Genomic DNA, 27,357 nt, shown 5'->3' on the forward strand with positions numbered 1-27,357 from the left:
GTCTTTACTAAAAGGAATGTTAATTTCACTCTTCCCTCCTTCAATCAACGCTTTTTTTAGATGCAGAATTGCAGTGGATAAAGAAAAAGAGATGTTGTATTCACAAACAAGCCAAATTTGAAAAAGAACTGCTTAGCTAAATGAAAGGTGAGAGGGTTTTAAACGGTCGTGGCAGGGGTTTGGCTATTTAAACGACAAGCTAAACAAGATACCTTTTGGGCTATTTCAGGCTCTGGTCCTCAAATTAGAGCTTTTAGGAGTGGGATCCAGCGCCCTACATGGGGAACCAAGTTAGCCGGGAATGGCGATGCCACGGCAGCGGCGGGACACATCAAAGGAAGCACTCTACGCTGCCTTTTATAGATGTGAAAACAGCACTACTGCCCTGTTGTCCAGTGGGCACACATAAATAAAAGGCTTGCATCAGCTAAGGATCAAGTACTAAAGAAAAGAGTCAAGATTTCCTGAGGGCTCTGAGTCAAAGGTCAAGTTCCCTGTGGAGAGAAGCATCTGGCCTCCTTTGGCTCTCAGAATTTCCTGCCCACCCTTTCCATCTCCAACTTCTATCTAAGGTAACTGTGGGTGTTTCACTTTGACTAAAATCTACGAGCTCAAGGGGATGGACTGTGGACATTCTCCATTAATCCAGGGCCTGATCCACACCATATAGGCTCTGAGAATTATCATTCTTCTTATTATTGTTATTATTATTATTATTTGCTATTTTTTAGTTTTCTGTCTGCATTCTGCTTTTGATTTTTAAAAATCAGGAAAAAAAATTCTTTTGTTTTATTCATTGCAAAACTAACTTCAAAATATAGTTCAATCAAAAAGCCGCCCAGATTTGGGCAGAAATGATATCTCCAAAGAGAACCATGGAAGCTGCTATTCAAAACCCAGCACACTCATTGCCAAATGCCCTTGCCTAGTGCAGACTAGAACCAAGCGAGCATCACTGAGCAGACCCGGTAATCGATGGTGTCGTCTTATATGAATGAACCGTTTTAAAGAATCTTAGAGTTCTCTGATAAAACTGCATAATGTTTTCTGATTGGATTAAGTAAAGCCAATGGGATCCCATAGTTCTTAGATTATTATGATTTTCTGATTGGTCGATAAGGGCCTCTATGCCTTTTAATATTTAGTCAGTTAGCCAATGACAGTCTTCTTAGGAGGTCCCCCAACCTCTGTCTTCCTGCTCACAACTACCAGGGACTAGGTGAGGTTTCCCAAAGAGCCTTTCATGTCCCCAAATCCATTCTGCATTTGTCTGTTCTCAGATAATCTGTCCCTCCAATCTGGCCTGGAATTCTTTTCAGTGGCATCATTTCTCTGTGTGCAAAGTCAGAAACACTGACCCTAAAAGAGCAGAATTGAAGATTCACCTGTGAAGGTTGTGGTTGGCAGCAGGGGAGCATGGAAGGATAGTGTCTAACCTTGACGCCTGAACACAGAAACCATCTGCAACCACACAGCTCACTGTCTACATTAGCATCGCTTTACTATTCCAGGAAACTTGAAAGATGAAGTTGCAAATAACTTGAGTGTTTCAAGAGCTCCCAAAAAATTTCCTAGACTATTCACTAGCCATCATTAGAGTAAATAATCCCCTCTCAGAACAATAGAGCCCTTAGCCAGACTCATTAAACGATTCTTGATGCTTCATAACTGGTTTCACAACTCTCATTTTGTCCACCAATCCTAAAAGATTATAAAACAAACTTTGCCCAATCCCAATCAACTCCCACCATATTGAAAGACCTGCCTTACACCAGACCCCATAAATATCCCACCTTTACCCTCCTACCTCCAGGAAGCTACTTAAACTCTGCTTTGCTTTATCAACATTTTGATATTTGAAGGCTTTTTTCAGAGAGTCAGTAATCAATATTCTCTTCCCCTCTACTACCAACTCCAATCTATTTGTCTCCCCTGATCACACAAATGCCAAGTAATTAGTTACTAGATACAAGGAAGGCCTTGGGCTCTGTGGGAGTTGCAGAGGAGAGAAGTGGTGCAGGGCTTCCTCCCCAGTGGGTTGGGAGAGGACCTGGAAATCAGCACTGAAGAATCCAACTCAGCCTGTAGGGATCTACGGACCCCCAGGAAATGGTTTTCCTGTCCCTCAAGAGGTGAGCTAAGCCCACACTGACCTGGAAGCTGAGAAAATATAACAGAAAAAGAAGAAGGACTTTCCCTCTAGGTGTCTAAGCAATGGGCTAGTAGCCTGCCTGTGTCTACTCTACCTTTCCAAGAGACTTGGCTGCCACCATCTGGAGACCCCAACAAGCAGATCTATGCCACAGGGAGTGGTCAAAGAAAAATACACACACGTATTAGAAGGCTCAGTGGTCACAGCAGGAGAACAATCAATCAGATTGTTCCCATTTAGTGCATGCCAAGAGAAACAGCGTGGAGGAGAATGCCTTGGGGAGAAATGAAGTCCCAATTCAGGTCCAAAAATAGTCTGGAGCTAAAACTTATCATTTTCCGGCTAACATTCCATGAGAAGAGTTGGAGGAATGGAAGGCCGTGTTGAGATTCAAAATAGCGGTGTAAAACATCTAATGGAATAAATATCTTAAAGCACAAAGAAAAAATATCAATAGATGGAAATTATGAAGGAAAAGTAAAGAATTTTGAGAGAAAATGGTTACAATCTAAGAACCCTGTATCCCAATCACCTGCCAGTGTAAACACAATAGAGGTTCCAAGGGACAGAGGGGAAAAAGAAATGAGAAATAAATCTTGACTATATACACACATACATTCAGATAGATATAAAGGCCACACATTATATATAGACACACATTTGGATACAGACATATATATCTTGATAACATATATGTAAATGAATAATGATATACTATCTAAGAATGTGTATAAAAGTATTAATAAGTTAACATTTATTAAACTATGAAAGAGGCACTGTTTTAAGTACTTGTCATGCAGTAACTAACTTAACCCTCGTAAAATCCTCATAAGAACAACACTAGCATTAGCCTTATTTCACCAAAGAGGAAAGTGAGACACAAGGTGATTAAGTAACTGACCCATAGTCACAAAACAAGGAAGGAGCAGAGCCAGGATTCAAACCCAGGCAGTCTGGTTCCAGATCCTAAGTTTTTAAACACAATATCCCTGAATTGTTCTCAAACAGGGACTCTGAACGAGAAATATACTGCAAGGAGGAATTCTAACAGGAGTATGGAATCAAAAGTTAATCATTTCACCAAAAAGTATTGGAGTTGAGAGGTGAAGTTGGAGGGTGAGGAGGATTTAGAGAAAAGTTCCAAAGGTCTCATTTGCTGGAGGAAAGGCTTCTGTACGCGTATTCTGAAGGGGTCAGCTAATCAAGATGGGAAGGGACACATGCTGCAGCATAAAGAATATCTTGATAAAGACAATAAATGGTATCTTGTCTTCAACAATGAGAGAGAAATACATATATGATTATGAGGACCAAAAGGGAAGATAGAATGGAAAAGTATAGTAATTACCAAAAAAAGGCAAGAATTGCAATTTGATCAGACATACCAAAGAAAGGAAAAAGAGAAAATAACAATCTAAAATAAATAACAAATATAAAATCAGATATAAAGAACAAAATCTAATGCATCAATCCCTAAACTACAAAGCAGAGACTATCAAGAAATCCTAGCTGTAGACTAATTACAAGAAATACCCACAAAACAAAGTGATAAAGATTTGCCTTGATAAGGATAGAGGATGGCATCTACTTTTAATCCTTCCAAAAGCTACAGCAAAAGGTTTTGTAATGAATGAACACAAAACCTTAAGGAGAAGGAGAATTGGAGAGGAGGCAACACAAAATTTGGATTTGGAAATATCCAGATATGAGAATGACAGATGGCTAAGCACACCAGAGGATGTAAGCCATCAGCAAGGAAAGTCAAGAACCAACTTGATTTACGATGCAGAATCCTCCAAAGCCTCAGGAATTGGTGGCACTAGGTACCTGTGGAAGTGGGGACAAAGCGAGAAAGTAAAATAAAGAGGATGCATTGAAATCTGTTGAGACACAGTCAGACCCTTAAATTCCTTTCCTACTCCAAACTCCCAGTGGAAGAGTGATGCTTTATTCTCTGGAGAAGGGGGAACAGAGGCCATGTGGATACATCAACCTGGAAACAGGGAGGATTGAATGAAAACACATGGTCTTCCCGTCCTCAACTTCCACACTGCTGACAAGCCCCTCCCCTACAGGCAGGCAGGAGACTGGAAGATTCTTCTCAGGGGAATCTGACAGGACCAAGAAGACAGATCTAAAGGTATTGATATCAAGAGGAGGAGGAGCTCCCAACAAGGCAACAGCCAGATCACCCTCCAGTCCACAAGCCCACCAGTGCACTCAGAGCTTCCATCCAGCCTTTTAGCTCTTTACTTTTAAACAAGAGCAGACAAACAAGGATCACCAGACACCTGAGGAACATCTCCAACATGGAAGATAAAGACCAAAAAAAAAGCAACTTGGAGGAAACAGAGACTGCTGAGAGAGAAAAGAATATTTCTTTAAGAAAAATGTATATAGGGCTGGCCCTGTAGCCTAGTGGTTAAGTTCAGCAAACTCCACTTCAGCAGCCTGGGTTTGGTTCCTCGGCACAGACCTACACCACTCATCAGCAGCCATGCTGTGGCGGTGACCCATATACAAAATAGAGGAAGATTGGCACAGATGTTAGCTCAGGGTGAACCCTCCTCAGAAAAAAAAAAATATATATATATATATATATATATATATATATATTCAGATTTAATATATATATTTAGATAATATATATATTCAGATTTAAAAGAAGATATTGCATCCATGAAACAAAAATAGTATAGTATAAAAAAAAAACATTCAGAGAAGCAAAAGTAGTACTTTGAAATTAACAACATGAAAGTAGAAACGAAAAACTCAATAGAAAGGGTAGAATAAAAAATGAAAGACCTACCAGCAAACAGAACAAAAAGGCACAGCAATGGAAAATGGAGCAGGGGGGAGATAAAAAAATTAGAAAAGTAGTCCCACCAACATTTGGATATAAGAGTTCCATAAAGTGAAAAAGTAGAATATGTACCTCAAAGTTAATGACTTTAGTTAAAATCTGTAATTAAGATGAGTGATTAAAGTACATAACGGCAGAGAAATATGAATATATATTCATATAATGGATGTTTTCTTATGAAGGAAAAAAATAGATTAATTTTGTGTTTAAAGTAAAATGTCTGGTCCCAGGATGCAATGGAAGAGAGTAAAAGAAAAAACTTTGAATGGGTACAAGTTGTAGAGTTTTGAAGAAAAGTAAAAATACAGGCAAATTTACTAAGTCAAGGAAATGCAAATTAAATACACAATGTAATATCACTTTATACATCATCAGACCGATAAGCTTTTAAAAACAGATAACATCTCTTGTTGGCAAGGGTGCAGGAAAAACATAGAGTTACTAATCTAGTGTTGCTAGATTGATGTCTTCTTGGAGAATAATCTGACAACATCAATTAAAATTAAAATTATATATATACTCTTTCACCCAGAAATCTCCGTGGAGTCTACACTATAAAAAATAAAAGAGAAGGGGCCAGCCTGGTGGGGTAGCAGTTGAGTTCACATGCTCTTCTTAGGCAGCCCAGGGTTCGCAGGTTTGGATCCCGGGCATGCATGGACGCACTGCTTGTCAAGTCATGCTGTGGTGGCGTCCCATATAGAGCAGAGGAAGATGGGCATGGATGTTAGCCCAGGGCCAATCTTCCTCAGCAAAAAGAGAAGGATTGGCAACAGACGTTAGCTCAGGGCTAAAAAAAAAAATGAAAGAGAGGATACACGTACAAGACAGTTTATTGGAGCAAAGTACATAACGGCATAAATGGAAACAAAGTGAGTGCCTGTCATTAGTGGAACTGTTGATTCAATCATAATATTTTCACACAAGGGAAAGTTACACAGCCTTTCAAAAGAATGAATTAGAGCCATCGAAGTTGGCTTGGAGGGATTACTACTAAGGGTAGTTAAGTGAAAAAAGCAAGTTGCAGAAAAGCATATATAATATGGTTTCTTTGTATAAAACATATACATAGTCATATGTGGGTTTATGCATATGTATGTTTGAATATGATTAGAGGAGCACGGAGAAAAAATGTGAAAGGACACTTTTATTAACATGGATCGGGAGAAGGAGCAGTGGGTAATGTGGGGACACCAGGGAGGGGCAGAGAGGAAATGAGGCAAAAAAGAACAGAAATTCACTTAAAAGTGGAGGTGAGATTTGATCACATTTATACATTCTTGCATGGGTGTATGAAAAACTTTGGAATTTATAGGAAAAATATTGTTTTGTTTTGTAAAAAGAGAGAAAATGATTGGATAAGATTAATTAATTGTCACTTTGTGAAGCACAGAGAATCTCATGATCCAATATCCTGATTTGGTAAGTTTCAATTGCAAGGGAAACGTTGAGGATTCAGTTCAAGTGTGTAGGTCTCAGATGACTTATTCTAATATTGAGATCTACAGGATTCCCTAGGCATTGTGGATAAGAGGGACTATGAATAAAAGAAGAGGAGCAGAAAAGACAAGGAAGAAACTAAAGTTGGACCGTTTTACCATTCTGCCTAGGGCCAGCTTGCGGCACAACTGTTTATATCAATTGCAGTTTATTCCCAAATGCTTGGGACTATCACTTATAGACATGCAACATTACTATACCTGTGTGTCAGGGAAAAAAAGTGTTCTACTTAAGTTAGATATGTGCTGTGTGAATCAAGAAATGAATGTCAGTAGAGTGAAATACTTACAGAGGCACCAGTCAAAATCCATTCCTATATCAATGTCTACAACAATTGACAAAGAGAGAACAATCGATTGATATGATGGGGTTTTGCCAGAAGTCTCACACGTGAGAAAGTCTTCACACTTCCTGGTCAAGCACTTTTTTAAATCGTTAAGCTCTCTCTGATTTCAAGGGAAAAGAGACTTAAGTTGATTTTTCTATTACTAATCAAAATTAAATTAATTACTAGAGCCGATAGTAATAATGGCATCAATTAAATGGGTGTAAAATAAGCATTACTCAACACGCACCATCTGATTGTACGTAACGGGTTTCTTCTTCCTTGGATCTCACAGCACTTAATACTCATCCAGACCCCTCCCTATGTCCACACCCAGGAGCTTTTACTAGAAAAGGAGTGGAGCAAAGGTGGTTAGGAAGGAGGAAGAAAGAAGCATCCTCACCCAGCCCTGGATGGTTACCATAATTTGGAGATGGGATGATGGATGAGGCTTCTCTGAGAGGATCCAGGCAGGTTAAGAATGCCTGTCTGGTAGGATGCTACAAAATAGCAACATAGGAATATAATTCTGCAATGAAGAAAGGGAAGTTCATGGACTCTTTTGAGCTACTTTTCCCGAATCAGAAAATGGTTTGGGCCCAGCCTAAATTGAATTCAGATTCTAGTTGAACTTTGGAATTCTAACCCAAGCATTTTTGCATGTTTCATTTTGACTAATTTTCACACCATTTGAGTTGACCAATTTTCACACCATTTGAGTTGATCAAACACTGCAAAATTATTTCTGACTATTTCATTTGACCTCCTAAACATTCTGTGGTTTGTTCTACTGAGGCAGGAAGATGAATTAACACAGCCACTAACATCTGTGTTTTACTTTACAGTTTACCAAATGTCTCCTCATACTTTCTCTCATTGGCTCTCTCAATGGTCCTGGGAGCTAGCACCAGCAAAGCAGGGATTATTATTGTTATGCTAATTTAACAAATGGAGATACTGGGACTCAGAGGGAGAGTGGCTTGCCCAAGCATACCCAGATGCTGAAAGGTTGACTGCCTTTCAAATTCAGGTCTTCTAAGATTACATTTGGTATTGGTATAAGCACAGGGAAATGTGTCTTTTTTTGTGTGTGTGTGAGGAAGATAGGCCCTGAGCTAACGTCTGCCAATTCTCCTCTTTTTTTGCTGAGGAAGACTGGCCCTGGGCTAACATCCATGCCCATCTTCCTCTACTTTATATGGGATGGCACCACAGCATGGTTTGCCAATCGGTGCATCAGTGTGCGCCCGGGATCCGAACCGGCGAACCCCAGGCTGTCTCAGCAGAGCGCGCGCACTTAACTGCTTGCGCCACCGGGCCAGCCCTGGGAAATGTGTATTTTTTATATGCTACTGGTGGGGGTGCCAATTGGTACAATGTTTCTGGAGGACAATTTGGCAATAGCTATCAAAAGTCTTAAAATAGGTCTCAGTCAGCTCGAGCTGCCATAACAAAATATCACAGATTGGGGGCTTAAACAACAGAAACTTATTTCTCACGGTTCTGGAGGCTAGGAAGTCCAACATCAAGGTGCCAATCCAATTCCTGGTGAGACTTTTCTTCCTGGCTTGCAGACTGCTGCCTTCCTGCTGTGTCCTCACATGGCAAAGAGAAAAAGAGAGCTCCCTGGTGTCTCTTCTTATAAGGACACTAATCCTATCAGATCAGGGCCCCATCCTTATGATTGCACTTTAGATTAAGTCCTTCTATATAGACCCTGTCTCCAAATATAGTCACATTGGAGATTAGGGCTTCAACTTGTGAATTTTGGGGGACACAAGCATTCAACCCATTAACAATATGCATACCCTTTGAGCAAGTAATTCCTCTACTAGCAAATTAACTCAGGAAGATAATTAGACCCATTTTCTAAAATATATGTACAGGATGTTCCTTGCAGTGTTGTTGGGGAAAATATATTTCTGAATTTCAGCTTACTCATATCCAAAAAGAGAGATAATAATAATACATACTGCATAGAGTTGTTATGAATATTATGAAGATCTAGCACAATACCTGGTAAATAATTGTTTCCATATCAGTTAAGATATTTTCATTAGCCATTAACAGAACACTCAATAAAAATGGCTTAACCAACAGACATTTATCCTCTCACATAACAAGAAGCCCACAGGCAGGATTAGTTAACTTAGCAGCTCAATAAAGTCAGGGCTTTCATTAGCTTCCCTGTTGTTTTCATAACTTTATTTCCTCATAGTCTCAAGATGGCTGCTGCAGCTCTACATACCACATCCCCACATGACAACTTTCAAAGGTAGGTGGGCATGGTGAGGGAGGAAAATCTTTCCCAGAAGCCCACAGCAGACATCTCCAGAACAAGGTCACATCCCTATCCTAAATCCTACTGCCAAGTCTTGCTCAGAGCTGGGGCATCAGGCTGGAGTGGAACTAGTAGCAGTGGGGATTTGATTCCAAGTCTTGCAATAGTGGACTCTCCTGCCAGAGGTCATGCTTCAGGGCTGCCTCACGTAGTTGTGCAGATTGTGATCTGGGCAAGGGCCCAGACCAAGATGGGTGGGTGGGGGCCCAAACCCAGCTCAGCTCTGCTCTCCAAGCCATGACTCCATTGCTGAGCTCCATCTACCTGGAGAAAGAGGCACCTTTTTTTTCAGAAGCACTATATTTTGGTACCATCAAAAGGGCTTACCAAGCCCTGGACCACACATAGGACAATGCCTTTTTCTAATTTATGTGCAGATTCCATATGGGCCACCTGTAACCTTGTCAAGCTTGATCCTAGAGACTGGGGACTGGAATGAGTCTACAGATGAGAAGACAGGCAGATTTAAGGGATCCCAGTTGTGGGAAGAAAAGGCCAGTTAACGGCCAAGGACTGCCTAGGAAGTACTTTTACAGAATTATCTTTAGCAATATTTTAAGGAGAAAAATTTCCTTCCATCCTAAAATGGAATCTCTTCCAACAGAGTTAGAGTGCAGGGCCATTTGCATTCCAGCCAAGGGTGAACTCTGGACAGGACTCACCCTCAGTCCTATGCGGTGCAGGTAGATAATTTAAAGCATTCTTGAATGCCACCACTCCTGCTCCCCCACTGGCCCTTCTGCACTGAACTCCTAGAATGAGATCTATGAAAAGAATGCCCTTATAAGTGAGCTTCTTGTAGCTCTCCCTGGAAGATACCATGGGGTTTGGTGCCCCTGTACCTCTATATGTGATGTTTATTCCCACTGCCTGGAATCTCCTACCCCTACTCCACTTCTCCTCCAGGTAAACAATTACTTGCTCCTTCCTCAAGGATCCCATTGAACTTGAATGTTCCTTAGATCGTTAACCACATTTCACAGAGATTATTAGTTTACAGGTATGACTCAACAACTAAGCAGGAAACTCCTCCTCTGGGCCAAAGACCTCATCCTTATCACTTCAGGGGTCAGCTCAGAGCTCAAGGAGTTCAATGGAATGAGCAAGGATAAGAATGAAGGGCAGCATCAGACCTGTTGAAGGTTAATAATCAGCACATCATGGGGGAGGGGTGGAAGAGAAGGGACGAACATCTGTAGGAGGATTGAGAAAGATCAGTGAAAAAGGCCTTCCTTAAGCATAATATCCCTGAGGGCAACCTCTTCTTCCAATGAGGGAGTCCTAGAGACAGAAAGCAAAAGACCAGGATTGGTCCAGACCCTAATCAGCAAGGGGCCTGGATACCTGGGTGGAAATCAAACGTGCATCCTGGAGCAACAGGAGGCTGCCAATGAGAGCTTCTTCCCTTCTCTCTAGGAAACAGCACTTCCCAGTGTAAGAAAATCCTATCCGTGGCTCTCCAGCCCCCCCTGTGCGTCGTCCTTCAATGGGACCCAGAGTTTGACTGGTTATTCACAAATAATTATGAAATGTATCTGGTGGGGGGCAAAGCTAGGCATGTGTGCCCCCAAAGGATGGACCAGTGAGTCGCCAAGGCGTGAAAAGACTGCGGAAGGATACCGTGTAGAAGACGGTACATGCAGAAAGACAGTGGCCAGCTCGGTTAATGAGGATTAGCCAGAGGACGTGCTGCGGTTCATAGCAGACGTACTTTTGGGGTGATGCTTCCTGGAGTGCTGTAATTAGAGATGGCCACACACACATTCTGTCATTTAGGCAAGTCAACAAGTACGCAGCCCTTTCCTGTGTGTGATTCCAAATACTCCCGGCTCAGGACAGTGTCAAATTTCTACGCAGGATTTTTCTAATCCAGACAAGCTTTCCCGTTGAGCAAAGGAGGCTCTCAGATTCATGGTGTGTGGGTACAGCTGGTCAGCGCAGAGTGGAAGACAGCAAAGCTCGCCTCCACGTGGAGGATGTGCTTATTGTTCAGTCCACTGCGCAGCTGGAAAGGAAATGACTACTGTGCGCATCCCCACATAGACCACATACAATGGGATGGGAAGACGTGAATGCGCTTAAAGGTGTGGACAGAGGTTTTTTTCTGCCCGGACAGCAATAGGTTAAATGTGAACCATAGCTCTTGCTGAGAGGAGACCTGGAGAATATTTCTGAAAGGAGAATAGAAAGAACCTTGAGGGGAAAAAAATGTCTGTTGTTTTTAAAGGATCGTCTGGGGTGGTGCTGATGCCGCTGGTCCAAGGTCCACTCTTTGAGGAGCAGGGCTTGGAGGACACAAGGCCTGACACTGATTTGCAGGAAAATGTGTATCAAGAAGAAAAAAATGTAAATAGCATCATGGCAGGAGTTTGCATTGATGGAAACTCAACACAGTGGGCCAGAGGGTTGGGTAGCCAGGAAGGATGAGAACAGGATGGCCCTTTTGAAGTAACTTTCTACAGAGCAATAAGTACCTAATACAGAGGAATTTGGCAAAGGTTCCTAAGAGAGACATACAGAAATATCCTCTTTACCTTGATTTTGTCATATGACCCAAGGAACTCAAGGTCAGTTACCAAGAAAGTAAGCAAGAGATGCCTATGCAAGAGAAAGAATCATGGAGCTGCTTTGTGTCAAAAACCAACCCAAGAAATGAAGAGAGAAAGTGCAAAATGCAAAGCCCATAACTCCCTCCCCCCTGCCCCAGTCAATGCTGGGCTAAAGGTGGGAGGGGGCCCTTTAGCAAAACAGTTGTGACCCCACCAGACCAGGCCCCCCTCCACTTCCTAGACCTCTCACTGGTCAGAGTGGGTGCGGGTATCAAGGCCACCAGAAAAGCAATGGAGGTGCTACAAGCAATCAAGTGTGTTCTTTGGGCCCATTTTCCTCCTGGGTCTCGACTTTATTGTGAGTGATCTTAAAGGCACTAGGAATCCAGAGCAGCCCAAACCACATGTTCAGGCTCTCTTCCGCTGGAGACTGGTGCAGATTTGGAGGGGAAGAGGCAGTGGTGGAGTATGGGATTGATTCAAGGTGGAGGCAGTTTGAGGTCTTGCTACAAAGACCCTACAATGTACCAAGCTGCACTGATACCATTCACCAGTTGTCTTGACAATGAATGTGTTCTGAGAGGAGTCAGGCTTCTTTTGTTGGCAGAGGTACTCTGTTCAAGCAGACAGCATATACTGTAAAAGTAAGATGCTTTTAGCTGCAAGTAACCAAAATCCCAACTCAAAGAACTAAAACAATAAGAAAATGTACTATCTTGGGTACTAGGAAGAGCTGAGGTAGGGTAGCTCCAGGATTAATTCAGTGGCTTGATGACTTCATCGTAACCCCAATGTATTGTATTAGTCAGGGTTCTCCAGAGAAACAGAACCCCTGGGATATATAGAGATATCTAGAAAGAGATTTATTATGAGAAATTGGCTCATGCACTTATGGAGGCTAAGTCTCACTATCTGCCATCTACAAGCTGAAGACCCAGGGAAGCTGGTGGTGTGGTTCCAGTCCAAACTCAAATGCCTGAGACCCGGGGGAGACAATGTTATAAGTCCCAAACTGAGACTGAGGGCCCAAGAACCAAAAGCACCAAGATCCAAGGGCAGGAGAAGATGGATGTCCCAGCTCAAGTAAGAGAGCAAACTCACCCCTTCTCTGCCTTTTTGTTCTACACAGACCCTCAATGTTTTGGATGATGCCCACCCACATTAATGAAGGTGACCATTTTTACTCAGTCTACAGATTCAAGTGCTAATCTCTTCTAGAAACACCCTCACAGACACACTCAGAAATAATGTTTTACCAGCCATCTAGCCATCCCTGAGCCCAGCCAAGTTGACACAAAATTAACCATCACACCCAGGTTCTTTACTTCTTTAAGTTCTGCTGTTCTCATTGTGTTAACTTTATCCTTAATGTGACTCCTCTCATGATCACAAAATGACAGTAGCAATTCCAGACATCACAGCTAGATATGATAAAATCAAGGCAAAGAAGAAAATGTCTATTCTTGTATGTCTGTCTTAGGAATCTTTGCCATATTCCTGTGTTTTAGATATCTATTTCTGCATAAAAAACATTACTCCAAAAGTTGGCAGTTAAGGGAGGGATTGGCACATTTTCCATCTATAAAGGGCCAAATATTAAATATCTTTGTCTTTGCTCACGTGGTCTCTGTCACAATTACTCAACCCTGCCATTGTAATGGGAAAGCAGCCATAGACAATATGTAAATCAATGGACATGGCTGTGTTCCAATAAAACTTTATTTATAAAAACAGACAGCAGGCTGGATTTGGCCCTCAATCTATAGCTTGCCAACCCCTGGATTAAAACAACAAACATCTGTTTCCTCACACTGTTTCCATGGGTCAGCAATCTGGGAGCAGCTTTGCTGGGTGGTTCTGGCTCAGAGTCTCTCATGACAGTGTAGCCAATCTGTGGGCTGGGGCAGCAGTCATGTGAAGGCCTGACTAAAGCTGAAAGATCTGCTTGCCAGATGGTTCCTTCATACGGCTGTTAGCGAGAGGCCTCACTTCCTCATTACATGGACCTCCCAATAGGGCTGCCTAAGTGTCCTCACAACATGGCAGCTGGCTTCCCCAGAATGTGTAATCCGAGAGAGAGTAAGGAAGAAGCCATGATGTCTTTTACTACCTAGTCACACATATTCTGCCGTATCCTATTTTTTGGCATTAAGTCATTTGTCCAGCCCACAATCAAGAGGAGGGGAATTAGTCTCCCCCTTTTGAAGGGTGAAAAGATGAAAACAAGAAGGTGATGGGATCAAATCAGTCTTGATGTATTGGCCAAATGTGTGATCCATTTCTAATAACTGAAATTCAGCCTTATTCCTGAGGCCTGTTTCCACTATGTACTTAATTTCTCCATTCCTTGGGCCTCAGTTAATTGGCCTGAAACTCTCAAGACTCTTTTTCACATGTGCTACTAGGAAATCACAGGTATGCCATGCATGGTTGTACAGTTTGTGCGCTGTATAAGAGGCCCAGATGAAACGGAAAATAGGGGCTGAAATCTAGCCTGCGCTCAGCTCACCAAGCCTTGTTCCTTGAGGAAGGAGACAATTTTTGTCATTCTTCTGCCCGGAGGAGGCAGCTCTGCAGGGATCCACATAAGGTGACTTATGTGCCAGTGATGACCCTGGGGTATTGATTTTTTGAATGATTTACCCCCAATCTTGATATATTTGGCTGTCATTCCAGTCTGTTGAGATTTATTTGGATCCTGACTCTGACATCCACCACATTCTCCATCTCTCCCCACTTTCTCTGTCAGTGGGCTGCACACAGCCAGAGAGTACATAAGATGGAGTTCAGGTGAAAAATAATAGAACTTCTATTTCTGGTTTTATTTTTTTCATCCAAATCAAGAAAGAAATTAAACCTTACTATTAGTTAATAAATTAGTGCTGGTGGATGTTTATATTTATAAACAATTATACATATATTGAGGTAAATGCTTAGAAGTTTTTACAGATGCATGATCAAGAAATATTAGAGATGATTGTTTTATATCATCATCTAAGTCACTGATGAAAAATTTAAATGAGGCCAGGCTGAGAAGAGAACCTAGAGATGAACAATGGTCTAATAAGCTGTCTGGATACCATTACCGTCTGACCCAGCACCTAACCCAAATCAACCATGTGGAACAGATACGCCATGCAAGGCAGCCTCTAAGATGGTCCCCAGTGATCCTGCCTCCTGGTTTTCACACCCACGTAAATGACATTTTGCATGATGTATCATGACGATGTATAAAATCCTGAGCCAAAGATACCTACCTAATTTAGCTCCAAAATCCACACTCTTTTCCACTAACAATAAGTTATTCCATTATCTAGCTATATGACCTCGAGCAAGTGACTTCAACCTCCTAGTAGTCAGTTTCTTCATCAGTAAAATTAGAGACTGAAACACATTATTTATCTCTAATATTATAAAATTGCATAACCCTCCTCTGCTTTATTTACAGTCCCAGAAGCAAATTTAAGTGATTTTTATACTAAGGAATGTTGGGGGACCGAAGATTTGAAGCTTACTTGATTTAGCTGAAACAAAGCATCAAAGTCCAAAACCAGAGGCTTGCGAACGTCCATTGTTTATGTAGCTGATGCCAACAGCTTCCTATATGTCCCAGTGCTGCCACTCAGAGGATAAAAGGGGGACGAGGTCTATTTCTTAGGAGGAAACAAAGAAGAGGCCTCTAGCCTACTCTGACCATCTGCCAGCTGCAACAAAGGTAATAAAAGTAATAAAATTTAATTTTGCTGCGACTCAGTACATACTCTTAATACAGTGATGTGACAGTTGGAACGTGTGGGGCAATGAGGGAAAGAGGTAGTGCAGTGTCAAACAGGGACAGTGTGATCAACAGCGTGATAGTTGTGGATGTATTTACATATATTGAGATGTTGTTTTACTTTACTATGCTTTGTTATCATTGTCACTGGCTTTCCGCGTGTATACTGTTTTGAATCTTTCAATCCCTTGAAATGTGCCTTCAAAAACTCTAGTATTTCAAGCTATGCCTCAGTCCCAAAAAAGTGAGAACTATTGCCCTAAACCCTAGGACAATGGCCCAACATGGTCTGGTAGGGAACGCTTTCGGTATAACTCATGTCAAAACTCTACCTGCCACTTTGGCGTCTTTGGGAGTTAAAGAAATAGAGACATTCACCTTTCACCTGGTGAGGAGACTGCTGTACTCATAACTGAGGATGCAAAGTCCAGATAAATAAACAGATAAGGTAGATAAAGATACAAAGAGTTCCCTCTTCCTCAAAAGAAAGAAGCCCAATAACAAATCTCCTTTAGAGTTTAATAATGTTTGGCAAGGCAATCTAGCTGGAAGCTTGTGGACTTTGCTATCTAGTCATTCACTCATTCATTTCTTTAACAGCTCTGCCCTTTACTAGCTAAGTGAACACAGGCCAGTTATTTGCCTTCTCTGAACCTTAATTTCCACCTTTGCAAAAAGGAGGGAATTATAATACGTCCCTCATGAATTATTGTGAGGATTAAAGAAGATAATTTATTTGAAAGAACAGCACACAGTGGTGTAAATAGTGGGAATTCAGTAAATGTTCAATTTCCTTCTTTTGCATTCCTTTTTTTTTCCTTAAGAAATTTGCATTTGATCTATATTTTTAAAAGATCACCCCAGCTGCCCTATGGAGACTATGTATAAATGGAAAGAATGGAAGCAAGGAGGTGGGTCAGGAGGCTACTGCAGTTGTCCAGATGGGAGAGAATAATGGCTTGGACTCAGATGGTAGCAGTGTTAAAGGGGAGAGTGGGTAGATTCAGGGTGTTTTAAAGGTAGTTGACAGGACTTACTGTGGGGCATGGGGAAAGAGAAAAAACTCTTGTTAAAATTTTTATTTAGCTTATTTCATCCCAGAGAAAGGGAACTTGACCCATCGATGTTGTCTAGATTGCATTGTCCAATAGAACTTTCAGTGATGATGGAAATGTTCTATATAGGTGCTGTCCAACATGGTAGACAGCCATGTGTGCCCACTGAGCACTTGAAGTGTGGCTAGTGTGACTAAGGAACTGATTTTTTTAATTTAATTTTAATTAAATTTATATAGCTATCATATTGGACAGCACAAGTCTAGGTAATGTACCCCCTAGATGTTTTCCCCTATATTCTCTTCAAATTATACAGACACAACAATTTACAGAACCTACAATTTGCTTTCACATACATTCTTATGATCTTGTCCACTCTTAACTGCTCAACCAGTTTCTGTTAATTGAGCTAAAACCTGAAAAAAATTATCAAGACTCTTCTACTTCTATTAATCCCAATATTAAAACATTAATGGGTAACCCATTTTGTCCAATTGTAAACATCATATAAATTATATCCTTGCATGTTTTAATTAAGTTGGAATATTGCTCCTCTGCCTAATTTATGTGAAATCTATTGCTGTGGTAACTACATATCATATTTCTTGACCTTAATGCCTATAGGAGAAATGATTAATTTCAAAAGGACTCAGAAGGAAGGCTATGACCTAAACAACCTGGTAATAAATCTGACTGTCTGCTAGCCTAAGTACTGAAGTTGTCATTGGACCACAGGTGCTTAGCAGGCACTCAAGGTCAACTTAAGGGGAATTGCAGTGTTGATATTAAAATTAAAAGTAAATTTTGATTTTTTTTCTGTCTCATATTTTATGCACAATATTAGTATTTTCAATTGATAAGAGCCCTTTTTGCTTTTCTTCCTTTCTCTTCTTTTCTCATTTTCCTTAAGTGAGCTCCAAATATCTCTGGCTACCATATAGTCCACATACACCTCAACAGTGTATTCAAAAACAAACTTATCATTTAAGCTACATTTAGGGAAAAGTTCAAGGCCTCACTGTGGGATGCATACTCCCCCATCTTCCTTCTAGATACTTGTAGTGAATATTTTTTGGTTCTGTCTGCCCAGCATCACTTTGCCCCTTTTTTTCTGATAACCACAACTCCTTCCTCCCTAAAGTAATATTCCTTCCCCACTACCTGTGATTTTGGTGGGAAAGCCAATCACAGTACTCCTCCCACCCCCTAGCCACAATGATTGGCCTAGAATGGTACAGATGCAATCAGAGTTCTTACCTGGGATTTTAGACTCATCCTGGAAGAAAGGAGACCTCATTTTCCTTTGTAGCTAAACTGAGACGCTGTAAATCTTGAGCTGCCTCTGATCATGCCCCATCATTTCCCAACCATATGGAGGAAGCAGCTCTGAACTGGAAGAGAGAAAGACCAGCACATAGAGGAAAGTAGAGTGAAGTAAGAGAACAAAGAGACAGAACCGATGATCTCATTTCACACCCCCTGAGGCCAGGTCCACTCATGGGCTTCAATCAGCCATCCATTTCTCTTTTATACTTAAGCTCTATGAGTTGGGCTTCTGACACCTGTAACCAAATGTGTCCTGTTGAATGTAGTACCTCTCCCAACTCATAAGGAGCCACACTCCCCTTCACTCTCCATGCTCCAGCCATACTCAAACACTCTCTCTGGTCATTTTGCTCTTTTATCACTGGGCCTTTGGACATATCATCCCTCTGCCTGGAGGCTTTGCCTTCAGATCTCAGCTTAAACATCACTTTCTTTTGGAGGTCCTCTGTGACTTTTAGATGATGGAAATTTACCTGCTATTCAGTGAAACTGGCAGTTAGCCATTAATGATTAAGCAGCTAGTAACTATGGGGGATCGGAATTGGCCACCTCAAAATATGTCTCTGCCTGAATGACACTTTGGCCCCCACACTCACTAACTAACCAAAGAAGTTTGGGATGGGAGGCCTACCCCCAGAACAGGCCATTACAATAGACATCTCCGGTGTCTGGGTGGGTCCCTGCTAAGCCCATTCTTAGTTATGGTTACCCTTTATAAGAGACATTTACATTTGTAAAGAAAATCTCCATTTTTAAAGGTATCTTCTTCCCTGTACCAGGAAGAAGGGGAGGATGGCCTTACCTAGAAAGTTATCAGAAAGGAAAGCAAAGACTTAAATCTGCATGATAAACTTACTCATTGTTAACTGTGCTGTTTAGGCAATATGCTATATGACTCCCACTAGGTTTCTATAGGTAACGTCCTCTTGAAGCTGGGGTCACCATGGTAATGGATGTTTGAGCTAATTTTTTCAGGGACTGAACCCCTTGTCCACTTCAGGCTGGATTCAGACCACCAGCCCATCAACTGGGCCCATGCAGACATGTGTCCGATAAGCGACATTTTGGCAGCAAGAGGTTGGAACTCCACCCTCAGGGCATGCTAATGCCGCCATTCTGTGAACATGCCTCCTACAAAGAGGCATGAAGCCTGACTACGCTTGCGCAGATCATCAATTACCTCATCTCTCCTCACCTCCAATCATTTCAGACCACCTTGCCCCCTACCCCATAAATATCCCTGAGTCCCTATTTTGGGGGAAGCAGATTTGAGATTCATTCTCTCATTTCCACACTTGGCTACCTTGTTATTAATAAACCCTCTCTCTGCAATCTCATTGTCTCAGTGATTGGCTTTCTGGGCAATGGGCAAAAACAGACCTGGTGCGGTAACATCAGCTCCTGTGACACCCTGTGCTTCCCTATCATAACACTCACCTACTTTATTACTATTGTCTCTTTGATACTTGTCTTCACCACTAGACTCCAAGCTCCATGATGCCAGGGCCTGTATCTCTTTTTCACTGACGTATTCCCCAGCACCTAGACTAGAGCTTGGACCAGAGTAGGCACCTAAAGAATATTTTGAATGAACAAATAAATGAATAGTGTTTTCTCTTATACTTTCCCATTTGAATCTGACACAAATCTATGTGTATTGTCAATATATTATCAAAGCATAGTGTATGTTTTCATACTCACTTTTTAACAGATAGAATCAGGCTGGTAGACATTAAGTTCTCTAAGATCCCACAGCTCAGAATGCCAATTACTAGGCTGGAATTGTGATATTTTGACTCCTAATCCAGCTCACTTCTCACTCTAGACATTAACTTCCAAAAATATGTTTCCATCAACAAAAAATGATAAGCTCTTCAGGTGCAGCCTGGGTTGAGCACCACTTTTCTAAAATCAGCTGATTTTTTAATCTTAAAAACAGCTGAAACCACCTAGTGGCATCACTCTAATTGTTTTGTGTGTCTCTGTCGTCATTCTAATTCTCTTAATGAAATTGTTAGTTCCCTGAAACTTTAGTCTTGCTGCTCAACATGTGGTTCCTGAACCAGCAGAAATGACGTCACCTCGGAGCTTTTCAGAAATGCAGAGTCCCAAGCCCCACCCCAGACCTATTGAATTAGAAACTGCATTTTAACAAGACCTCCAGGCAATGCCAATGTACAGCCAAGGCTGAGAACCACTGCTCTGGAGTAATCAGTCACATCAGATATTCTCGTACCATAACATGTATTCACAGCACATGCATTGAGGGGTGACTGTAGGTAAAGGAAAATACTTAATACCAGCTGTGTCAGGTTTCAATGTGGTCAATCAGGACAATGAGACAAACTGAAAGTAACAACCAAGTCTTTATTCACTTCCTACAACAGTGCAAACATGAAGCAAAAGAGAAAGTTTCCAGCTCCCCTCTGTTCCATTTTTCCTCCACGGAACAGCACAGGCGAGGATCAGATGACATGCAGAACAGACAGAGGAATCGACTCAGGAGCAAAAGGAGCCCCCAAATAAAAGGCTCTTGCCTCTTTATGTATCCCGTAGGCTGGAAAGAAGGGGCAGGGGAAGGGCTAGGAATGGAAAGATGAGTCCAAGTGAAGTATTCTAGCCATGACCCCCAGTAAAGAGGCCTCAGGATGGAGGCATCTGGGCTAAGAAGGCAGCTATGCATATGACCACAGGGGGATGACAGCCTGAGTCCTTGAGTGTAAATCCCTCCAGAAAACTGTAGTGTATCAGCCTTGCACCAAGTCTGGAGTAGGGAGGGCAGCTTCCCTTCACAAAGCCTGCCGGGCGTAGTCTGGTAATTGCCTATAATCACACATATCACACAAAGGATTTGGGCCTGGAGCCAGACTCCTCCACTGGCTGGTACAAACTTTGTACCATTTAACAAGTAAAGACACTAGTTTGCTCAGTAGTCTAAACAAAGCAGCCTATGAAATCAACAAATGCATATTGATGGACTTGTCTCCAGCAATGGTTCTCAAAGTGTGGTCCCTGGACTAGCAACAACAGCATCACCTGGGAACTTCTTAGAAATGGAAATTCTTGGACTCCTGACCTTCTGAATCAGAAAATGTGGGGATGGGGCCCAGCAATTTGTGTTTCCACAACCCCTCCAGATGATTCTGATGTATGCTAAAGTTTGAGAAGCATTGCTATAGAGGAGGGTTTCTCAAACTCAGCACTATTGACACTTTAGGACAGATAATTCTTTGTTGTGGGGGGTGCTGTCCTGTGCAGTGTGGGATGTTAGATGAGTCTTTGGCTTCTACCTACTGGATACCAGCACCATCCTCCTAATGTGACACCCCAAAATATCTCCAGACATTACTAAATATCCCCTAAGGGGACAAAATTGCCCCCAGTTGACAACACTGCCCTAGAGTAAGAACTCTGGCCTAGGCTGGTCCAAGCCTACATCACAATATATAAATAATCCATCCATAACATACTCATTCAAGTGCTCACAGATATGTGACAATGTGACATAAACTAAGGTTTGAATAGTTTGCAGTTTACAAAGCACTTGCATATATATGTCAGTTATTCCTCACATTAATCCTATGAGGAAGGTAATTATCATCATTTTTATATTACTGGTAAGAAAACAGATTCATACAGGTTCCTCAGTGTGCCCGAGGTTGCTGCCTGGTAAGTAGCAGAACTGGAACTCAAACCTAGATCTTTCTTTTCATAGATAAAGAGAATTATCTTATTAAATGGATTATGGAGGGGGTATTTCTAGCCTTGAATGATATCATTGCTCTGGTAACAAATTCAATATTAGCTGAGAAGTGACAGTCGTAGGAATACTTAAAGATTGTTCAATATGAAAAATGTGTTGTGTACTCTAGATTAGCGTAAACCTATCCATAGGTGTCGCTGTGAGCTGTTACTTAGAAATAAAAGATTTATGATTGTTATGCTAAGCCTTAGTCAAAGATGTAGGGGAGATTTGTACTCAAATCAGAAAAGCAAAAAATAGCACAATGAAGCTAATTCAGGAATAGTCTTTCTCCTCTAAACCACAGTCCCTGGTGAGAAAGTGAAACAGAATCAGAATCATTGACTGAGCGAGAGAGGAGAAGGAGCCCCAGAACACCACAGAGCCATTGTCCCGCTCTGACCCAGGTCCCTGTAGAATGAAGTGCTGCCCAACCAGCGTGAGGCTCCTGTGGAGCAGTGTTGCAAAAAGCCTGCACAGCCCAGGACTTCCAGAGAGTGGATGCCATACTCATCCAGAGGTGAGCTGGGGATTTCCAGAGCACAGTAATAGACTTTGGCTTCCGAGCGAGCATCCCATTGCCAGCAGCCAGCTCGCTGACCTTTGGACGGTCCTCCGACATGGCCAAACTTGTTACAGAGCGTAAAACTGAAATGCTAAATATAAAGACCAAGGCCAAATCAAAGTCATGATGAGACGAATGACCCCAGACAAACCTTTTGATGTCAGTTCTTTTTTGCCCTGAGAAGAATTTGAAACCTCTTGCCTCCTCTTTAGAGAGGATCGTTAATGGTCCTATAAACTGGAGTTTAAATATGGAAACGTTTCTAATCAGAGGAAAGAGCACTGGGCTGCAAGTCAGAAGGCCTGCGTTCTAGTCCTGGATGCTCAACAGAGAACCCACTCAACATCCCTCAGTTTCAGGTTTGGTTTGGGGTTTTTTTCTATAAAACAGAGAGATCTGATTACAGGAATTCCAGGATCTCTTCCACTTGTAGAATTCCACTCTTTACCAACATCCTAAACTTGCAGTTAATATACCCACAACTTGGGAAACACCATACATAAAGTTAAAGAAGTTGGGATTCGGAGTCAGGCCCACCCAGCGTGAAATCCTTGCTCTGCTATTTTCTAGCTGGGTCACAGTGGACTACTCTCTAACTCTTCCCATCCTCAGTTTCCTCATCTTTAAAGTTCAGGTGATAATCACAGTACCTAACCCAAAGGGCTATTGTGATTATTAAATGGAATCATATGGGTAAATAATTAGCAAACAGTCCTTGGCACATAGGAAGTATGCAATAGATGATAGTTATTATCATATATTTGAAAATGGACACTCAGAAAAATAAAATTGAAGGTTCTGATTAAAATCTATACTTCATATTGTGATTGAGGGAATAGAGCCACTTAAAAATTGACTGGCTAAGAAATATTATTTACATTCTATTAAAAAGATCTCAGGGGGCCGGCCGTGTGGCGTAGTGGTGAAGTGCACACGCTCCACTGCTAGCGGCCCAGGTTCCCATCCCGGGCATGCACCGATGCACCGCTTGTCAGGTCATGCTGTGGTGGCATCCCATATAAAGTGGAGGAAGATGGGCCCGGATGTTAGCCCAGGGCCAGTCTTCCTCAGCAAAAAGAGGAGGATTAGCATGGATGTTAGCTCAGGGCTGATCTTCCTTATGGGAAAAAAAAAAAAAAGATCTCAGAACTGTTAGATGACAGTCTCTCAAAGGAACGCAGGCCGTTTTTCATGTTTCCTGCATGATACAAATTAGTAGAAAATTAGACATAAAGGATCCCTGCATACATAGCACCATTTTGTAATATACTGTTTTCTGCTAGTTTAGTTAGGGATGGGGAAATTGTGAATGGAAGAAAGAAGGTATAGAGCTGCGCTGGCCATTTCAGTAGCCGCTGGCCACATGTGGCTGTTGAGCGGTTGAAAGTCGTCAGTCCAAGCTGAGATGTGATGTAAGGGTAAAATCCACACAGGGTTACGAAGACTTCATACCAAAAAAGGAAAGGAAAATATTTCATTAATTTTTTGTATTGGTTATACATTAAAATGATAAAATTTGGAGTGAATAAAATATTTAAAAATTAATTCCACGTGTTTCTTTTTACTTTTTTAATGTGACTACTAAAAATTTTTAAATTACAAATGCAGCTTGCATTATATGTCTATTGCACAATGCTGGTTAGGGGGAAGGGAAGAATGCACACACACACACACACACACACACACACACACAGAGTGAGAAGAAAAGGAAGCCCCAAGGACGCAGCAAATTGAAAAAACATCAGCTCATGAGGGAGGACACAGGCTTGTGGATCCTAGCTCCACATAAAGAAATGAAAGCATCAAGATTAATTTTTCTATTAGCAGAAAAGCTAAAAGAGACTACATTCCCGCATTCCTAATGCCTTTTACATATTCCACTTTGTAACATTTGGTAGAGGAAAGAAAAGAGAAGTTGTAGTTCCTTCATCTCTTTTCATTGGTTAACAGTTTTTAATCTTATAAAACAACTTGCCCTCTTTTGGTAGGTGGCTGGAAAGACCTAAATTAAGGAAAGTGCACCATCTGCAGGCTACTTAGCAATATTTTAAAGGACAAATAGGCACAGTGAAGGAGTCTGTAAAAATAATAGAGAATGAATAAATGAATGAATGAGTTACATTTCACATTATTGCATTTACAGCTTTTACTATGGATTCAGTAATGATGGAAATAAAGGCAAAAACAGGTTTCATAGTGTGGAAACTATTATTAGATCACTTCAACCTTTTCTTGTTTTCTTCCCTCCTGCTCTCCTTCCCTCCTTCCCTCCTTTCCCTCCTTCCTTCCTTCTATCCATCTTTTTCTTTCTTTCATCCTTTGAACAACTCAGACACACCTTTTTTATAAATCCTGTGTAAGGACAGAAGGCATAAGGTCAAATTCAACTTAGAGATTTATGCCACTTTATTTCTATACAATGTCTTTATGAGGTTAATACTTCCTTCATGGGTCTAAGCCCAACCTAGCAGACAAGGTCAAGAAATAATAAGGCCGAGGCCGGCCCGGTGGCACAAGTGGTTAAGTGCTCACGCTCTGCTTCCATGGCCCAGGGTCCGCAGGTTCAGTTCCCAGGCACGCACCAGTGCACCGCTTGTCCAGCCATACTGTGGCGGCATCCCATATAAAATAGAGGAAGATGGGCACGGATGTTAGCTCAGGGCTGATCTTCCTTTGCAAAAAAAGAGGAGGATTGGCATTGGATGTTAGCTCAGGGTTAGTCTTCCTCACCAAAAAAAAAAAGAAAGAAAGAAATAATAAGACCACAAACATTCACCAGCTACAACCTTAGTAGTGTCAAGTGCATAATGCTAAGCAGCCCTCAACTTAGGAAAGGGCTATCTTCCCAGAGGCTGTTTATATGTTGGTGGTTTAGAATTGGAAATCTTTTTCTCACTTGTTCCTGGGCCAGTTTGCAAATATACAAATACACATTAACCTATAGTGTATCTGAGACAGACTACTTATAACACCATTATTTCTACTGTATCAAACAGTAATATAGAACAGTATTTTTATGGGAAAAGACCACAACAAAGGCCCAGTTTGGGATCTTAGGACTATCTTCCTCCAAGCAGTATGAGCAACCTTCCTCAGATTTTTTTTTTTTTTTTGAGGAAGATGGGCCCTGCGCTAATACCTGTTGCCAGTCTTCCTCTTTTGTCTTTTTCTCCCCAAAGCCCCAGTACATAGTTGAGTATCCTAGTTGTAGAGTTGTAGGTCTTCTATACGGGATGCCACCTCAGCATGGCTTGATGAGCGGCGAGTAGGTCTGCGCCCAGGATCCGAACCGACAAACCCAAGGCCGCCGAAGCAGAACGCGTCAACTTAACCGCTACGCCACTGGGCCAGCCCCCCTTCAGCTTCTTGATTTAGGGAGGAGAGGTATGTCTGGGACACCCATGCCAGATATCCCCAGGACCAGTATCTTGTTAGCTCTCTATGTTGCAAAAAAGGAAGCTAACTCACTGGGACAGTCAACCCCAAGATTTCCAAACTGGAGAACAAGGAAATAAAAGAAAATTCTCATCATCATGGGATCAGAAAAAGCAAGACCACAAAAGGTGGACTGCCCTGCCTTCTTCAACACACACACACACAAACACACACACACACACTTTTCTCTGTGTCATCAAAACGACTCATTTCATAAACTGATCAATTGCAGGCTAAGACTACCTGTAACTATAACAATGACCAGGCTTCAGTAGCCTCAAGAAATACAGCGTCAGTGTTATGGAATATATTTCCTATTAGCATTTTTATTATTTGCAGCATAATTTATTTTAAAACCAATTTAATTCTGTTTAAACTATCAAATAAAACTAGCATGCTTAAATTAAACTTTGCAGGGTGTGAAATAACTTAAGGAGAGCTTATGAGAGGGAGGTTACAGGAACCCAGAAATTATGCTTATTCCTTACACATAATTCAAAACATGATGAAAATGTAATGCCAGCCTGCAAAATTGTGTGCTTTTTGTCAAATATGGATTACATGTTTTAAAATAAACACTTGCAGGAGAACACAACAAAAAGTGATATCATTTATTATTTGCTGTTTCTAACGCTGATATTTAAACTTCTTAATCAAGAATATTTGGGCACAGCCTAAATTGTGTCTATTTAAGCTTCATTTCTCATAGTTAAACTGTGGAAAAAAATAAAAGTATCTATCTTGATCAGAGTTATTGGAACATAAGTGAAATATTTTCATAGCTCTGCTCTCTCTTGAGTGCAGTCTTGAAATTGAGCACTTTTGAGAAATATGGGCACTATTTAATGCATAGCGGTTCAATAAAGAAACTCTTACCATTCAATTAACTTAGTAGATTAAAACACAACCAAATTCCCCTCTTGGGCATCTAAGTTTAGTTTTCAGCTATTACCTATATGTGAGTCCAGGTTTGATGTGAAGAGATCTCTTAATCAGTGTCTTATAGAAAGGTAGTCAAGAAAATGGGCTTTGGGCCGGCCCCGTGGCTTAGCGGTTAAGTGCGCACACTCCGCTGCTGGCGGCCCGGGTTCGGATCCCGGGCGTGCACCAACGCACCGCTTCTCTGGCCATGCTGAGGCCGCATCCCACATACAGCAACTAGAAGGATGTGCAGCTATGACATACAACTATCTACTGGGGCTTTGGGGGAATAAATAAATAAATAAATAAATATTATTAAAAAAAGAAAATGGGCTTTGGAATTAAGCCTGGATAAATACTACATAAACTTTTAGGAGCTGTGTGGCCTAAAACAGATGATTTAACCTCTCTGAGCTTCAGCTTCCTAATCCAGAAATTGGGGTTTATTGATTTACTGAATACCCACCATGTGCCAAGCACTGTTCTAAAAGGTGGGCACATAATAGTAACGGACGCATTTGGTCCATTCTCAGGAAGATTACTTCCCAATTGGTGGAGATAGTTTTTAAAATTAATTAACATGAAAAATTTCAGGGAGTATTAGATGTTATGATGAAATAAAACAGGGTGACGGGAAAACAGTATTGAGGAGGTTCTTTAAACAGAGTTGTCAAGGGAACCTTCTCTGGGGAGGTGAGATGTAATCTGGGGCCTGAATGACATGGAGGAGTCATCCATGCTAGGGTCTGGGAGAAAGGCGATACAGGCAGAGGGAAGAGCTGGTGGAAAATTCCTAAGGAGGGAATGA

At 41.5% G+C, this 27,357-nt stretch overlaps 1 protein-coding gene across 2 annotated transcripts in view; it reads right to left on the bottom strand.

Moving 5' to 3' along the window:
• Positions 1–22,217, bottom strand: part of MAP3K7CL (MAP3K7 C-terminal like) — a 73,154-nt gene extending 50,937 nt beyond the window's left edge. Inside the window, exon 1 of one of the 2 annotated variants that reach the window (XM_087417846.1) lies at positions 22,171–22,217. In XM_087417846.1, coding sequence (XP_087273972.1) covers positions 22,171–22,202 — 32 coding nt within the window. In that variant the 5' untranslated portion in view covers positions 22,203–22,217. Of the gene's footprint in view, positions 1–17,817; positions 18,475–22,170 lie in introns of those variants that run through there. The other variant, XM_087417845.1, reaches the window with a different exon arrangement.
• Positions 22,218–27,357: the final 5,140 nt, after the last annotated feature.

The sequence above is a fragment of the Ceratotherium simum genome, chromosome 27 (assembly GCF_057802395.1).
Source record: "Ceratotherium simum simum isolate JZ-2026a chromosome 27, ASM5780239v1, whole genome shotgun sequence".
Taxonomy (NCBI): domain Eukaryota; kingdom Metazoa; phylum Chordata; class Mammalia; order Perissodactyla; family Rhinocerotidae; genus Ceratotherium; species Ceratotherium simum.